This window comes from Lepus europaeus, chromosome 11, assembly GCF_033115175.1.
Source record: "Lepus europaeus isolate LE1 chromosome 11, mLepTim1.pri, whole genome shotgun sequence".
Taxonomy (NCBI): Eukaryota; Metazoa; Chordata; class Mammalia; order Lagomorpha; family Leporidae; genus Lepus; species Lepus europaeus.
Window position 1 is genome coordinate 16,795,069 of NC_084837.1, and position 18,823 is coordinate 16,813,891.

The 18,823-nt window shown below is 40.6% G+C and overlaps 1 protein-coding gene across 1 annotated transcript in view; it reads right to left on the reverse strand.

The window, feature by feature from the left end:
• Positions 1–18,823, reverse strand: part of OCA2 (OCA2 melanosomal transmembrane protein) — a 343,821-nt gene that overhangs the window by 216,385 nt on the left and 108,613 nt on the right. Inside the window, exons 11-14 of the mRNA XM_062204569.1 lie at positions 11,458–11,514; positions 9,226–9,350; positions 8,485–8,623; positions 614–746 (exon numbers count right to left, since the gene is read on the reverse strand). Of these exons, the coding sequence (XP_062060553.1) occupies positions 614–746; positions 8,485–8,623; positions 9,226–9,350; positions 11,458–11,514 (454 nt within the window). The remainder of the gene's footprint in view (positions 1–613; positions 747–8,484; positions 8,624–9,225; positions 9,351–11,457; positions 11,515–18,823) is intronic.

Below are 18,823 nucleotides of genomic sequence, written 5' to 3' on the forward strand. Positions count from 1 at the left end.
GACCAAGTTCCCCACTCCTGGCTTCAGCATGGCCCAGCCCTGGCTGTTATGGGCATTTGGGGTGAGTGAATGTGTGTGTGTGTGTGTGTGTTTAAAAAAAAATTAAAAAAAAATTACAGGACATTCAGGGGCAGATATGTGGCTGCCAGTTGGGACACCCATGTCCACTATCAGGAGACCTATGTTGAGTTCCTGGCTCCTGGAATTTGGAAAGTGAACTAGGAGATGGAATATCATTCTCTCTCCCTCTCCCTCTCCCTCTCCCTCTCCCTCTCTCTCTCTGTGTCAAAGGCTCAACTATGAAACACAAGGGGCTTTCTAACCATTTAAAGCATAATTGTAAGAGCACCTTCTTTTTTCCCAGAAATCTTTTATTTAAGGTATATAAACTTCATGCATTTCATAAATACAACTTTAGGAACACAGTGATTCTTCCCACCATCCCTCCCACAGAGCCACCTTCTGGACGGTCAGTCACTGATACTGAGCAGGGAACATCCCAATGACAGGCCCTTCTTTGATGTTTTACATTTGATAATGCATCCTGCCTGTTTGTAAGAATAACATTATAGCATTGAAATCTGAGGCTGGATGAGGAGGTGTTTATACTCACCAACAATCTCACTAGGTTCCTTGTTATAAAGCTTTTTGTTCCAGTAAAGGAGTCTCAGGAGTGGAATAGAAACCAGGAGGATGAGGCAAATCCCAATGAACATGTGTGCGGTGAATCCTGCAAAGTCCAGGCCCTGAAAAGAGCAAAGGGGAAATGGAATGGCCCTTCCTCTGCACAGGCGGCAGTCAGCTCCCATGTCAGGACCGGAGAGGGATAGGTCCAGGAGCAAAGGGCCATATCAGGGCTCTGGGGACCTTGGGTCAAGGGTCCTGAGCCCAGCACAAAGCCTTGCATTTGAAAATGTTGAAGTTTATCTTTTTTTCATGTATAAAAGCCAATTCTTACACAAAAGATAAGCCATCTTGAGAGATAACAAAAACAAGTTGTCACATCTAATTCTAACCTTGGTTTGATCTGACTTCATCGTTGGACTGACGCATTCATTCCCCTAGGTTTGGTTGAAAACAGACTGGAGAATACAGCCCTCACTCCACAGGGAACCTGTTAGCCACCAGAGCTAAGGCTTCCCAGAGAAGCCACAGGGTCCCTGGGGGAAGCCTCTCCTTCCCTCTCATGCTTTTACCGACTACTGTGTGACTATGTACCATGGTCACCAGCTAGTTTATTTTGACCAGGGAAACTCCAGAAGTGTCATTCATTTGCTTTGTTGTTTTATTAATTTGTGCTTCTATACCTTCATCAAATACGTGCAAGCAGCCCTTAAGCCCACAGCGTAACAAGCAAGGCCCCTGACTCCACGAAGCTATCCATTTGGTGACAACTTGAGGTCTTTTCTGTAGTATCCATGGATCACTTGTGTCACAAAGAAAGGTCAGAGGCATGCCAACAAAGCACAACCACGGGAGGCCCCAGTGTGGGAGTGAGTACAGTTGTGGGGTGGGGTGGCTAAATGGGTCACAGGAAGTCAAGCTCTGCCTTGGGGGCCAACAAAGTTACTTACACAGGCAGAAGGATAGCAGATCTCCTGGGACACTAGTGAAGCCCGCAAGACCATACCCAAGCAGAATTAGGAAAACCACCTTACAAATGCCTGGGTTGGAAGCAGCGATTTAAAATATATTAATTATTGCTTATTAAAAGTGGTCCATTTGTGCCCTCACTTCTAGACAAGGTCTACCACCACTCACAACATTGCTAAAATACAACACAACTAGAATCCTTTATGAATAAAGTGTGTCAAAGTCTAGAAAGTATGATATTCTTAAATTCTTAATCTTTTGTAGTTACCTGCATATCCAATGGTTGTCTTTGAAAACAGCATTATAAGTGACAGATGGAGCTATATGAGCTCATTTATGGACAGATGGCAGGGAAACCTACAGAGAGGTGAGGCTCATGGAATGCTTTGAATGGCTACCCAAGAATTCATCACTTTCCTGATAATTCTTCATTGAGGTATTACCTTGAATTTTGTGTTTATTTATAGAATTCATGCTCCAGATACATGACTGGGAAGTGTCCAGAATATTTTAGGAGCTCGTGGAATGTTTTAATTACCCTTAAAATAAGAAGCAAAAAGTGAACTTTGGGATCAGCAAAAAATGGTTTAAAAGTAAGATGTCTTTAGGCCGAGCCATAAAATGTAATTGTTAATATTTCTCAGAGGAAGTGGCATACAAAGGCAGAAGTATCTGTATCCTGAATAATTATTGGCCCCTATGGAATACAATCACTACAAAGTTTGCCTCATTAGAATTAGTTGAGCAATTGAATTAAAAAATGATGAGTAGATGAAAGGGAAAAAAAAGAGGAGTGAGGAGGTCCTGGGAGCACATCCACTAAAAATAACAAACACCAAGTGGAAGTATGTTATTGCTACTTGAGTGGTCATAGATAGATTTATCAAGTAGCAACACTGCAGAACAGAAAAGCACAAGCTGATAATTTTAAGAAACAATATAGGTAGATGCAATGTACAGCGGGATGTCGAAGTGTTCACTAAACTTATTAGATGCATGTATCTGGCCTCCCTGCTACTGTTACACAACCCTACAATTTCTTAGAATCCTCTCTAAAATGCTCCCAATAACAAAAACACCCACGACCATACTTGCACCAACACAGTGTTTAAGCTCAGTTCTTTTTACTTTACTCCTCTAAGTGTTATTTTGCACTGTTTTATTTGGGTCTCTAGTCAGACATTTTCTTCTTAATTTTCCACATTGTTCTCATTTGTGTTGAAGAATGTAAAACAATCAAGGGAGGACCCTCCCAGAACAGAATTAGAACATTCGGGTCCAGCGCTGTGGCGCAGCGGGTTAATGCCCAGGCCTGAGGCACAGGCATTCCATGTGGGCGCCAGTTCAAGTCCCAGCTGCTCCACTTCCAATCCAGCTCTCTGCTATGGCCTGGGATAGCAGTGGAGGATGGCCCAAAATCTTGGGCTCCTGCACCCATGTGGGAGAACCGGAAGAAGCTCCTGACTCCTAGCTTTGGATCGGCGCAGTTCCGGCCATTGCAACCAACTGGGGAGTGAACCATCAGATAGAAGACCTCTCTCCCTCTCTCTGCCTCTCCTCTCTCTGTGTAACTCTGACTTTCAAGTAAAATAAATAAATCTTAAAAAAAATATTAGAACATTCTTGGCTTAGTAAGCTACACACATTTATGGTATAAGTGACTGAGGAAATCCTAGCCCACCAATATCATTTTATAAGAGTGATGGTTTCATAGGCCCATGAGAACATTTCAGGCATGGGAAGCCAAAAAACTGTGGCAAAAAATGTTCCACATGAAGGATCTCTATGAGAGAGACCCCAGTGGAAAGAAGTAGCCATCAAAGAAGGACATACTATTCTCTAAAGGGAGGAGAGAACTTCCACTTTGCTTATGGCCTTGTCATCCTCTGCTGCTTTCCCAGGCACACTAGCAGGGAGCTGGATTGGAAGTAGAGCAGCCAGGACTCAAACTGGCACCCAAATGGGATGCCAGCACTGCAAGTAGCAGCTTTACCCATGAAGCCACAGTGCCAGCCCTGGGAGCAGAAAATTCACAATGGAGATTAAGAGGTGGTCAGGGCCAGCGCCATGACTCACTAGGCTAATCCTCCACCTGAGGCGCCGGCACCCTGGTATCTAGTCCCGGTTGGAGCGCCAGATTCTGTCCTGGTTGCTCCTCTTCCAGTCCAGCTCTCTGCAGTGGCCCGGGAGTGCAGTGGAGGATGGCCCAAGTGCTTGGGCCCTGCACCCACATGGGAGACCAGGGGGAAGCACCTGGCTCCTGGCTTCAGATCAGCACAGTGCGCCAGCCACAACGTGCCAGCCGTAGCGGCCACTTGGGGGGTGAACCAATGGAAAAAGGAATATCTTTCTCTCTGTCTCTCTCTCTCTCTCTCTCTCACTGTCTAGCTCTGCCTGTCAAAAAAAAAAAAAAAAAGAGGTGGTCAGAGAGGCAGAACAGGAACAAGTCGAGTAACACTGTCAAAGCCATGACTCGGAGAGGAAGAACATGGTGGTAGGGAAGTAGCCAAAGAAATTTCCAGTGTGTGCAGCACACAACAGGGTAGAAAAGCCAGGCGGAACATTCAAGTGCACGTAAAGTCCAGAGCAGGATAGGAAAGTTGTGAATAATGTTCCAGCATGCACAGCATATGGACACAATGGCAAAGCTGTCTTCCTCTTTTTGTTTTGTTTTGTTTTCCCCAGGTATCTTTTCTTTAAGGTATACAAACTTCATGCATTTCATAAATACAAATTTAGGAACAGAGTAATTCTTCCACTCTATTTGTAAGATAGCACACATGCTCCAAAAGACAGTTTTCAAGTGGTGTTTAAAAGCTGCTCGTGTAGCTTTTATTGGCACTGATGAGTGTCCCTACAATGGTCATACAGGGGCAAATGTAACCATCAAAGGAGGACGATATCCCGGTTGGCCTGTTGAGAGTTGAGAGGACAGCAGTTTGTTGCACATGGGATTCCACAGTGCTGCAGACTCACGTTGTTTTCAGGGGGTTCTGGCACAGGTCGGGGGAGAACAGTGGGCGTCCATGTGGTGGATCCTGGACACCCCACCAACCCAGTCAGTGCTGGATATCCCACAACAGAGTCATCACAAAGGACCTTAGAGAAGTGAGCACGGTGGGTTAATGGTAGGTGGAAAGAACGTTCCACATAACTTAGCGTCTTTCCTGCCTAATCCTCAGAAAATGTGAGTGATTTTTCAGATGTGATTTCTTGACTTGTTTCAAAGCTAGTACTTATTTATTATTCCTCCAATTACCCATTAAGTATTAATTTTCCTTGTACATATTTTTAAGTTAATTTCAAAGTTAGACTTTATTTCATAATTGGTTTTCTTCACATTTGAATTCATTGGTAAATAACCAAATAATGCAACATAAATATGATCATCACATTGCAGCACAGCTGTGTTATTGATAATGAGTTTTTCCGAATTAATTCTCCTGAATACACTGTCCTAAGAACTGTGAGTTCACTTGTGTCTCCATATAGAGTTCCCTTATTTACAAGCCATTATAAAATGAATCTTCAATAAAACAAGGACAACCCCAAGGCCCTGTCCCCAGAGGATGTTCTGTGCCACAAGGCTGTGTGATGAACCTGGGTTGAGCCTCAGTAAGACCAGAGGGCGCTTTGAATATTTCTTCCAAAGCTCACCTGTGTGCCCAACCATCAGATTTTAAGCATCTTGAGTATCTGGATACCTTCAAACAGCATGTACTATGCCATGGAGGAAACTGGGAATGGTCTGACAGATTGTGCCTTGCCTTCAACTTCTATGTGGTAGTGACCCACAGTGTAGATGATATCCCACCATTTAATTCAGAGCATTTAGATCTGGGGCTCTAAGAGAAGACTTAAAGTGAAGCAGAGTTAATGCAATTTGTATCCAAGAAAGGCATCATGCCTAGGGTTTGACACTAATAGTAATATGATGCTCATTGGAGCAGTTCAACTGTTGCAGCGCTCATTAACACATAGGCATAAAAAGCAGGGAAAAAGAGAAAAATAGCAGAAATTGAAAGCCAGTCTCTAAAACCAGTCTAAGTTTAAAAAAAAAAAAGGTTTTAATTAAAATAAAAGCAGCCTAAGAAAATAAAGGAGCCACATCCAAACTTGAACTATTGCTATACCTATTGTACTCTAATCTATTTTTTTCTACTGAAGTTTAGTTTCAGGTTTTAAACTTTGGCCTTTGATTCAGTTTGAATTAAATTTTGTAGATAGCTGGAGTTGTGTAAAACCTAATTTTTTCTGCAAATCAATATCCATTTGTTCTAGGACCATTTGTGGAAAATACTATCCATTGTCTACTAGATTTGCTTAGCATCTTTGTCAAAATCAGTTTTTCATGTATGTGGGGGCTTCATATTTTGACTCCCTACTTTTTTCTATTTATCTATTCATCTTAATGCCAATAACTGTCAGTTAAAGTGGCTTTAAAATAAATCTTGTTCCTCCTAATTTATTTTAAGCTATTCTAGATACTTTTAATTTCTATCTGTATTTTAGAAACATCTTGTAAATTTCTACCAAAAAAAATGGTTTTGAGAATCATTGCATGAATCTATAGTCCATTTTGAAGAACAGTTATATATTCAGTCCTCAGATCCATGAACAAAGTATACCTCTCAATTTATGTAGGTCTTCTTTACTATGCAATATGATAGAGTTTTTAGTACACAGGCTATGCATATATTACCCAAAAGTATTTTATATATTGATGCTATTGTAGATTACATTTTTATCTCAATTCCAAATTATTTATTCATAGAATTCAGAAACTTAATTTTTGTATATTGGTCTCACATCCTATAACCTTTTAAATTTACTGATTATTTATAGGAGCTATTTTGTAGATTGAATCAGATTTTCCACATGGACAACTCTGCCACATGCAAATCAAGACTGGTTTAATTCTTTCTTTACAATATGGATAACTTGCACTTCTTTCCTTGTGTACTGTATAAGCTACAGCCTCCAACAAAGTATTGAACAAGGGGCACGCATAGTGGTGCTGCAGCTTAATACAGCATCCCATACTGGACTGCCTGCAATCAAGTGCTTCCTCTGCTTCCAATGTATCTTCCTGCTAATGTGCTTGGGAGGCAAATGATGATCCAAGTACTCGGATCCCTTCATTCATGTGGATGACTGACGGAGTTCCTGGGTCCTGGCTTCAGACCGGCCCAGAGCTGGCAGTTGCAGGTGTTTGTTTATGAAGTGAAATAGTAAATGGAAGGTCTCTCTCACTCTCTCCCCCAAACCCTACTCACAAGAAGAAATGAGAACATACATCCTTGTCTTGGTTAGAATCTTAGAGGAAAACACTAAGCTTTTGACAATTAAGTATGATGCTACATGTAAGTTTTCTATCAGATTGATAATGTTCTCTTCTTTTTCCAGCTAACTGAGATACATTATCAGTAATGGATATTGGATTTGGCCAATTTTTTCTGCATCTGTTGAGATGATCATAAGATTTTCTCATTCAGTTTGCTAGGGTACAAATTATGTTGATTGCTATTTAAACCTTTAAGAATTCATGGCTATTAGGTATTGATGGCTATACTGTAGGCCCACCATGTTCAAGAGATTCTGGGTATAACTTGGATGTTTTGATGAAAATATACACTCCTTAGTCACCCTGGGGAACTTCTTGTTGAATTTCTTCTCCATTGCTCTGTAACTGAGGTGTTATGTACCATCATTATGAAATTATATTAATATTTGTAAGGACTTTCAGAGATTTCTAAAGACCTTTATTTTTCTATCCTTACAGAAAAACTTTAAGTTCTTCAACTGAACATCTACCACAGTTGAGAAGAATCTCACTTCTCCAGTGACAGAAGACATATCATTTTTTTTCTTAATATTAGAAGAAATACAGTTCCCATTAATATAATTGATGTATCACAACTAAATATAACTGTTATCAAATAATTTGTTTAAAAATTTATCAGAACTAGAATTACAAGGGAGAGAACAATCCAGCATGGGGAGCAGGATACACAGCAGACTCATAGAATGGCAGATGTCCTAAGCAGCACTCTGGCCTCAGAGTCAGCCCTGAGGGCATTTGGATCTGGATAGAAGGCCCATGAGAGTATTTCAGGCGTGGAAAGCCAAAACACTCTGGCAAAAAAAAATGACCTAAATGAAAGATCTCTGTGAGTGCCTTTCTCTGGATGGAAGAGAGAACTTCCACTTTGACTTGTCTAAATAAGATAGGAGTTGGTGAACTCAGGAGGCTTCCATGGCCTTGGCAGCTCATGACAGGAGCCTTAGGTGATTACTGACATCATGGATAAGAGTGTCAATTGTTTGATCAACAATGGGAGTCACTGTGCACTTGTTCCCCATGTGGGATCTCTGTCCTTGGTGTGTTGTGCTATGTGAATTAATGGTGTGGCTGGTACTCAAGCAGTACTTTGTGTTTCTGTGTGGGTGCAAACTGTTGAAATCTTTACTTAATATATACTAAATTGATCTTCTGTATATAAAGATAGTTGAAGGTGAATCTTGATGGGGAGTGGGATGGGAGAGGGACTGGGAGATGGGATGGTTGCGGGTGGGAGGGTGTTTATGGGGGGGGAAAGCCACTATAATCCAAAAGCTGTACTTTGGAAATGTATATTTATTAAATAAAAGTTAAATTTATCAGAACAAGAGTTGAGTCCATTCAGATAAGTTGAGTCTACATTAGAGGATCCCTCACCTAATAGCCTACTCCTGAGATGGCTAATAGCACCTACTATGAAGAGATGATCTTCAGAATATGGATTTTTATTAACACTTAGAAAGGATTCTACCACGCTGGGAGAGTGCCAAGGGAGCATGTGCAGGACAATACTAGGTAGCCTGAAGGCAACACTACTCACTGGTACATACCATCTTCCTCAACTCCTGGTTGGAAACAATAATGACATTGGGCGGGTCCCCAATGGCGGTGGCAGCTCCTCCAATGTTTGTGAAGATCACTTCCGCAATCAGGACTTGTCTCGGATCAAGGTTGAGCACCTCACATAATCTGTCACAAATGGAAGAATAAAAGTAGTAGCACTATTCACATCATGGGGGAAAAAAAGAATTGGAGTTAAACTGAACAGAAGTTCTCTTTCCCAAAGAGAACCCCACAGAGTCTTTCCAGGCTAAGCCCTGACTCTGGAGCACCCAGACAGTCCTACAATCTTCCAAGTCTCTGGATTTTCCATATCCCCACTATATACTCTCTGTGAGGCCAAGCCAGGGGCTCTCACACCCATGTGTATGACCTGCTGAGCCAGCCCAGGTAGAAGATGCTGATAGGGGAGAACAAGAACCTGATGGTGTGGGACAAAGGTCCTTCTCTGTGCATTCCCCAATGAAGCATAATCTCCAGGAAAGCAGGAACTGTGTTTTCCAGTGCCCTGCAGGCCATGCTATTGTCACAGTGCTGTTTGTGGAGTGCACTGCAGTCACACAAAACCAATGCTGTCTGGACTGGAATGCAGCGAGTTGTTCTGCAGGAAAATGATTGGCACTGTCTCTGCCTTACCACATTTTCCTGCATGTGAGAACAGAGCCTCAAGCCAGAGCACACAGCTGCCCTGAGACCAGCCGCGATACCCTCGGTGGATGTGCTCTACAAACCTTATGGTCACAGGAGTGAAGAGGAGCATCGTGGTGACATTATCTAAAAAGGCTGAAAGGACGGCAGCAATGAGACACAGCATGATGATCATGGTCCACACTCTTCCCCGGGACAGACGGTAGGCCTGGGACACACACACATGCAGGAAGGAACAAGCCAAAATCAGCAGGTTCATAGAAGAGATGCTACTTTTCACTATTGATTCTAAGAAACGGGGATCCACATCAACATTGTATGATGGGTTAAAAGTTGCACCCACAGAGTCCTAAGTCTGCTAAGATAAGATTGTGCTGGTCACACTAGGGACCACAGTCCCTGGACATTCTAAATCCATTTGGGCCTTCACTCTCTCTCCTTAATTCTTTTTCACAATACCCCCATGGCGGGATTGTCACAAGGTGAGGAGCCTCAGTCCCATTAATGTCATCTAGTATTTTGGCTAGACAACCTGGACTGTGTCATTTGGGCTCCGTGCTACCCTAACGGCTGCTTATCTTTTGGAGACGTAAGGGTATTGGGAGGAAGATGGAAGGTATTTACCTGGAATGTGCATGATATTGATAAATGATGGAAAAAAATCATAGCTTGGTTCTATCTTTCAGAGTTTGCAAAGGGCTTTGCTGAGTACATATTTTTAAATAACTTTTGGCTTCAAAAAATTTCAAGCATAGAACTAGTCTTTGCATTACTAGTAATGAGATATCATATTACACTTGTTAGAATAGCTTTTTTCAAAACAAGAAAGATAACAAGTATTGGCAATGAGCAGAGAAAAGGGAACTTACACACTGTTGGTAGGAATGCAGATTGATACAGCCATTATGGAAAACAGTATACAGGTTCCTCAAAAAACTAGCACTAGAACTACTGTGTGAATCAGCAATCCTATTTCTCAGTATATATGGAAAGGGAATTAAATTAACATGTCAAAAGGAAATCTGTACTCCCAAGCTCATGGTAGCACTATTCACAGTAGCCAAGACATGCAGTCAACATAAGTGCCCGTCAGCAAATTAATGGGTAAACAAAATGTGTATATACAGTGGAACACTATTCAGCCCTAAAGAGGAAGGAAATTCTTTCAAATGTGGTAACATGGGTGAAGCTGAATGACATTATGGTCCATGAAATAAGCCAAGCACAAAAAAGCAAACATTGCATGCTTCATTCACTTACGGAAGTTTAACAAGTCAATCTCAGAAGTAAAGAGCAGAATGGCAGCTACCAGGGGCTGGCAGGGTCAGGAAGGAAGAGAATGAGGAGCTGCTCATGAAAGGGCACCAAGGTTCAGATAGAGGGCTAGGTTTTGAGATCCATTGTATAGCAGAGTAAATATGAAAGGTCTTCAAAAAGTTTGTGGAAATGCATATAATGAAAAACCTACACATGGAGTTCAAACCTTTTAAAATCGAAATAAACTTCTTTTTTGATACTACACTCCACAGACTTTGGAGGGCACCTCTGTACAGTTAATAATAATGTATTATATATTTCAAAATTACTAAAAGCACATTTCAAATGCCTTACCATAAAAAAGAGAGGCAAACAAAATGATGCATACATAAATTAATTTGATTTAGCCATCCCACTTGTGTATATGTGAGGGTGCTTCCAAAATTTCATGGAAAATCCATGAACTTTTTGAAGCCCCTTCATGTGTTTGTGTGTATTCATCTATATTTATAAACATTGTACCATACCCCATACATGTATATAATTATAATTTGTTAATCAAATATAATATTACTAATAAATTTTTAAAACAAGACCTTTAAGGGATTTTTAAAAACAAGTATGCTTTTCTCTAACTTAAAAAAGAATGAGTCTATGTATGATCAATATTTAGATAATAATCATTAAAATTCTTCATCAAAAGACAAAATAATCAGAGGCTAATGCCTTAAAATATTTAAATACTCTAACATGCAAAATAATGTTTGATGTGTAGCTCTCATCAGCCAATTCAAATAATATTATGCAAATATTCAACCTGACTATCTTTTCCTTGATATCCTTCTTCATTTATTGATGCAGAAGCTGAAAGTGTCACTCAGAAACATACAGCTTAGCACAGCAACTATAACCAGCATTGCAAAAGCAATTTTGAAAAACGAGATGGAATTTTAAACATTTCTTTAAAGAATAGCTTTAATTAACTACAATTATAATTTCAGAAAAGCAAAACATAGCAGCTATTAGTGCACAACAATTAAATGCAACATCACACTTACCTTTACAGCACAATAATCAAAAAATCCAGTTTCTGAAAATATGGCTACAAGGATCATCTGCAAAGAAAAGAGGGAAAAAAGACCAGGAGCATCTTACAGCAAGTTGAAACATCAGAGGCATCAGTCACACGTTTGAACTGTGAGCTCTGGAAGCTTCTCACCCTCTTGTTTAAAAACCACTATTTCTTAATGTAATCCACTTACTAATTCTTTGAATAGAGGCTCTTGCTAGTGGTTTTGTACCACTTGTTTTGTCCAGGAATTTTCCCCTAGGGTACATTATCATCCCATCTAATCTTTACAATAAATACCAGGTGTTATTACTCTCTGCCTTATCAACCAGGAAAAGAGGATCAGAGAGATGAAGAAGCTTGCTCACAGACAGAGAGCTGAAAGCAGGGAAGGAAATGGGCCAATATGAGGCTTTCTGCACCTGTCTACACAAGCAATGCTTAAATGTTTTAAGAGTTTAAAACTGGGTTAAATGTTGTTTCTGAAAATAAACTGATTTTTGTCACCAATTTGATTGCACATGAAAATAACAACAGTTTTGTTAGAAAGATTATTCCCTGGATTCTCAATGAAGCCAGAATGCCTATACACTAACTTGTGTTTCTTTCTACTGATGACAATGAGCTGGTGAAAGCAACCAGTCTTAACGCTAATAAAAAGTAATGTCCCATTCATTTCTGAATTTAATCAATCAGAGATTTTTAAGCAGCCTGAATTTCCTGGAAGAGTCTCTATTTCACCTCCTAAAATGGAAATTATCATATGTTAAACTGGTAATGACAAGATACAGTTTCACACTCTGTTTCTGCCACTTAGGAGCAGTTCAGCTTTAAGCAAAAAAATAATAATAATAATAATTAATCCTTCTTTATTTCCCTCACCTTACCTTTTAATGTTCTTTACCTTGTAAGACTGTTATCAAAATTTGCAAAATTCTATAAATTAAAGCAGCTATTAAATAGTAGGCCCAATATTGGCTTTCAAATAAACTATGCAAAAAATTCCCAATGAAAATTTTGATTCAGTACAAATACCTTCCTTGTCTAGGGTAACCACCAGTGTCCATCCTGAACAAAAAGGCCCTGTGGGGCTATTTGTAGAACATGTTACCTCACACAGCAATGAAAGGTGCACACTAGCATGAACAAGCAGAGATGTGAGTGGATATCTGTGTGGGCTTTCATTTGTTGTCACGGTGGTTCGCTCCACACATTTGCTGACAGAGCCACACAAGAAACACTGGGACTCAGGAATCCAGGCACTGAGGAAATGGGGCAGGAACCTGGTTATGGAGACTTTCACTGTACTCCTATAGTTACTGAATCATAGAAATTACATTCTTATTAAACCTGCCTTTAGTTGAGAAAAAAGAAACCATGTTTATGGGCCAAATTATGACACACACCGCTCCCCCAAACCCATATGTTGAAGTCCTAGCTCTCAATACTTCAGCCTGTGACTGCACAGGCCTTTTCTAAGAGAGGTAATGAAGAGATAGGTGAAGACCTAATGAGGTAACAATGTTCAAATGATGTTCTATGATGTACCTGACTCCAATAAGTTTGGAGTCTTTGTAAGAAGAGGTTAGGGCACAAACACAGGTCACACGGAGACACAGGGAGAAGACACTATCTACAAACCCAGGAGACAGACCTCAGGGGACACTAACCCTGCTGACACCTACATCTTGGACTTGTAGCCTCCAGACGTGTGAGGAAATAAATTTCCAGAGGCAGGCACTGTGGCGCAGTGGGTAAAGCTGCTGCCTGTATGGGTGCCGGTTCGAGTTCCGGCTGTTCTACTTCCTATCCTGCTCTCTGCTATGGCCTGGGAAAGCAGTAGAAGATGGCCCAAGTCCTTGGGCCCCTGCACCCACGTGGGAGACCCAGAAGAGGCTCCTGGCTCCTGGCTTTGGATCGGCACAGCTCTAGCCATTGCAGCCAATTGGGGAGAGAACCAGCGGATGGAAGCCCTCTCTGTGTCTCTCTCTCTCTCTCTCTCTCTCTCTCTCTCTCTCTCTCTCTCTCTGCCTCTCCTTCTCTCTCTGTGCAACTCTGACTTCCAAATAGATAAATAAAATCTTTTAAAAAAAAATTTCCACTGCTTAACTCACACAGACCAAGGTGCTTGCTACAGCAGCCTGACCAAGCTAATACACCATTGTTCATTTAATTTTCTATCTTATAAATATTTAGACAGCTGACATGTCTCCTTGCTTCCATCCAGATGCCCAAACCCTATATACTTCTCTAGACCCAACACAAATTACTTCCTCTGTTAAGCCTGGGTTCAGAGCATTGGCCACCCCACATGCCACCCACAGAGGGCAACAGCATTACTTTGGGTCACACCAAAGCCTACAGCAGTGCTCTCTCTTCCTCTCTGTCTCCTGGCTATTCTGTCTCTATCTCTCTTACGTTCTCCTTCCTCCTCTTTTCCTTCTTCGCCCCTTCCCTCCAGTCCATTGGGGTCCCCCAATAAACTCTTTCCCTTACTCTGGTGTTTGGTGTGTTTCTGTGGCAGCCTTATGTTGGTGCTATGAACCGGATCCAGGCTCCCCCAGTGACTTTGTTCTCCCTTCAGGGATCTCTGAGCTGCTCTGGGGTCCTGAATTTCTGCCAGTCACAAAACACACCCCCAAAACTCCCACAACACTGAACGCTCCATGATCTCCATTCACACACTGGCCTTCCAAATTCTGAGATAAGACGCAGAATGGGAAATTCTCACAGCGACTTCTACTTCGAGTTATGGTTCTACTCTTGTCTGCTCATCTAAAAGTCCTAGCTCTTGGCGCCAACCACAACTTCTAAAGGCTTTTAGTCTCTACAGATGCTGTGTCTGGGTGTGGGTGACGACTCAACCTTCTGTTTCCCTTCTACAGGCTAAGCCCTGGATTCCAGTGGGCATGGGTGACGACCCCGCCTTCTGCTCCCATATCCTCTCATTAGTCAGATGGCCAGGATTTCAAGGAGGCTTGCTATCCACTGATCTGACTCTATAGGTTGCAATGGGAACTTTTTCTTCCCACGTTCCATCCGATTCTCCTCCTGGTAACCTATTAAGTAATATGGTCCCTCCCAAATTTGCTCCAGCCCACAAACATCGATGCCTCATCTTATTATCATGTTATTATCTTATTATCATGTTATTGAGCATGGCCCATGTATGACCTTAACAGACAATCAAAGTGGCCCCTCCATGGTATATTTGACCCTGATAACATTCAAGATCTTTATCACTTCTGTGAGTGTTCGGGAAAATGGAAGGAGATCCCGATCCCGTATGCTCAAACTTTTTCTATCTTCAATCTAAACCTTCTATGTGTACTTCCTGCTCTCTGGCCCAGGTCCTGTTGGCATCCAAAGTTTCTACTAGAGCTTGAGAAAATAAGGCAGGAAGGGGTTAAAATGAAGTTGCTTGAGCTAAATGCATATTGTTCTGCTTTTGTATAAAATAGCTGGGCTTGCAAAATGCTTTTATAAGATAACTGAATTTTAGCTGAACTTGTAGCATGTGATGATTATGAGACAATTGAGCATGTGATAATTATTTTAGAAGCTATGTTAAGTTTTTGGTCATGATGACCCCGTGTTTGTGCTTGCTCAAGGTCTTTGTCCCTTACCCTGGAAAAACCCTTTACCTTGTGATTATGTGTCATGCTGTGGTTTATCTTGTGATCCTCTGTAATGCTGTGGAGATATGCTAATGTTGTGGTTTTAAATCTTAAATACTCTGTGCGGTTGATGATCGGGGCCTCTCTTCTTGCACAGAGACGGCCCATCTGCACAGATGTAATAAACTTCCTCTTGTTCTTTGCATCGATTGGAATGGATTTCGTGTTTCTGGGGTCGGTAGAAGTGTGAGACACCTGTCAGGGGTCTTACAAGCTCAAAGGCCTGAGCCAAAACCTCTGCCTACTACGTTTGCGGCCCCAACTCTTCACTGTCTCGGTTCATTGTACCTCCCCCTCCCACCCAGGAATTCCAACTTTATCTTAGAACCAGGCCTGGTGCAAAGTCTACTCTCCCTGTCTTATCAACGACCCTCCAGCAAGTTTGGGAATGGCTGTCTCCACACTTTCACTCTCCAGCCCTTATCTTCCAACTGGTCTTTGCCCCTCCCTCTCTTGCTCCAGTTCTACCAAAAGAATAGCAAGGGAATGGTAATCCCATCCTTTTGAGTTCCCTGCTTATTGAGAAATAAATTAGGTATCCCACCCTTCTGATGGCTCTTTTGTTTTATCCTGAGCAAGCCAGAAAGGAAAATCAGGTCTTTTGACCTCCACTTCTTATCTTGCCTCTGGCCCACCATCACCTTTGGGAACTGTATTGCAGCTGCCTGAACCTTTTTTTTCAGAGGTAGTCCCAAGTGGCTGACTGACTATGATGTCATGGTCCTAAGGTGTTTTTAGTGTAAAAAAAACAACTGTAACTATACACTGAGTTTGAAGAAATTTCTCTTCAAATCTAGGAAGATCACTTCCTTTAAAAATATTGCTTTGTAACTTGCTGAACTTATTTTGCAATTTATTTTAACAGGTTTCCAGGTAATCAGTACTCAATGAAACAGCAATGAGTAATTAGTATTTGTTTTAGATGAATGCGATTTTAATTTTAATTGAATTCAGATAGAGATATAATATCAGCATCTTAAGTCATTTAGGTATAACTGCTAATTTAAATTGAGTAAAGGCAAATGAGATAAATGCATCTAAATGTAACTTTGGTAAATTCAGCATGTTATAGTCTATAGAAAAACTATTTGGGTTTAACAAATCTGTTTTCATAAACTGTCCATAAAAATAGTTCAACACTGCTTAAAATAACTCAGGCTGAAATTTGATGTGTTACCTTATTTGAATCTATTATGTTCTCTTGATATCTCTGCTAAATTCTAATAGTTTAAAAACAGCTGAGTTTTTTATTAAGAGCTATGGGTTATTTAAATATATGCTTATTATAAAACATTTGAATAATCACCTGTAACAATGATCAAATTTGGTCTATATTATGTCATGTTAAGGGATCCTATTTCAACAAGATATTTTAAGCCTTCTAGGCATCCTTGACAGGCATTCAAAAAAAAATTTAAAAAATCAAAGTTCCAAAGAATTTAGATTGTGAAATTTCCAGTAAATTTGGACTTTGATTTTTCCAGTTTGGGCCCAACTGGAAAAATCAAAGGATGTATGTCTCTCATCTTGTAGAGACAACAACTAATCAGGCTATTTGGATTATGTTAGAAGTACTGTCAAGATGTAAAGTGGTGCTAAATTTTAAGTTTTTATAATATAAAATACTACTGATATAAATGTCTGATCTTGTGTTTCTAGACATGACGGTTATCTTAATGAGAAAACTCTAGAGGCCTAAAAGGGTTAAATGCTTTGTAAAATCCTACAGGTGCTTTCAAAAATACTGTGTGAAGTAAGCAAGTGCCTCTTGTTGGGTAATGAGTTTATAATTTTAAACATAGCTATTTAAAGTCTTTTGTCATCCACAGGTTTGTATAGGTTCCAATGGACTTTTTCCAGCCACATATATTGTATTCAGTGCTTTGGGATAACTCTGTAAACAGATGAAGCCAATAATGTATTACAGGTACCAACTGAGAGAAAGTATGGTTAACTGAGGTTACTAAGAGCAGAAAGTAATTCGAATCAATTGGTAATTTACAAAAAGGAGCTAAAGATTTTTTAAAAAGCTATTACTTAAACTGCTTTATTGTTCTATCTTGTGTGTTATGTTATATGTGTATATATATTGTATGTCTACATGGGAAAATTTATTAAGAGCTTTGTTTTAATTGGCTTCTAGACAAAAGATTGCTCATCAATTTAAATGGCTAAAATTAATCAAAGATACATTTTGATTCATGACCTGAATCTCTGTATCAGATGTTTTAAATCTGTTGGTAGAAACTAAAAGCATTTTTATATACTTGTGCTTGAATTTGCTGGTTAAACAAGCTACACCATGTTAGATATTTAAGAGATGCTTCCAAAGACATATATTCTTAAAATTTATGGAAGGTATTAAACCTTCTGATAAATGTTTTTCCTAAGTTGTTATTTAATGGTTGAAATTGTTTGCTAAGTTTTCATTTGATATTGCTATTGTCAGTAAGCAATCTGATTTGCTCCCTCATTTCTCTATTCTCTTTGAGGTAGGAAACTAATTCTATTCTGAAGGACTCTCCAAGATGCACAGTTTGATCCTTATATCTTATAAAAGGGATGGCTAACATTTTCTGTAATAGCATAGCTAAAATGAAAGGTTAAATTATAATTTCACAACTAGACTTACTTTCCCATAGGCACAGTAAACAGGCAAAGCCTCCTTCCCAGACCAAACAAAGGAAGAGAAAGTTTTAAAGTGAGCATATAGTTCTCATGGGCATTGTCTACCTCAGAAAAACCACCACCAGAACATGCCTGTGACTACAGACTTCTCATTTAGGCTACCAAAGACTAGATGGGACTTGAGCACCCCCCTTGACTTGCATCCTCTGGTCTGCTTTAACAAAACCAGGAGGAAAAGAAAGCTAGGCATCAGAAGCAATGTAAAGTTAGATGGCAGGCCTATTAAAGACTGCTCTGTACAGCGATCTGCCCTCAAAGAGACCCAACAGGCCAGTCCACTGCATTGGTTTTTGACGTGGTAAGCCAGGACTTCAGCAGAAGTCAGCTTATGAAGAGCCCTGGCAGCCCTGGCAGCCAAGAGTTGGGTCACTGGAAATGGAACTGCCCTGGAGTCGAAGGACACCTAGGTCAGAGCCACAGGTCTTGCTGGCTCCAAACTGAAAAGCTCTTCACTTGGCCCAACTTCCAAGGTGACCATTGCTGCTGAGGGGATGGCCAAGTAGGGTCAGTGACATTGCAGGCAGAACTATAAATTTCCTATTAGAGATACCATTTGCCCTTACCTGGCCAGCTCACCTCCCAGGCCAGCTAGGTAATGGAAGACAACAGGGTATCTTCCCCAAGGAGGTTCACACCTCCCTTATGATGCACCCCATGTGAAGAGATAGATAGGTCTGGGCCTCATAACTGACAAGGCCTTAAAGCCCACCAGATTATTATCAAGCCCCTTCTGTCAGTTTCTATTTGCCTCTCAATCAGAAAACTTAGTTGTGGCTTAGATAGCACCTTTCTTAGGTCCTTTAGTAATGACTCTGTCCTTTGTTCTAGACCCTGTCTAGCCTACTTGGGGCCTCATTCCTTTGTAATCATAGCCTCTACTCTTACATCAATGGCTCTACTCCCAACATGTGTATATTAATGGTCCTTTCCCCCACTTAATGTTGTATGATTATTCAGAATTTCTCTACAGACAAACCCCTCTACCCACAA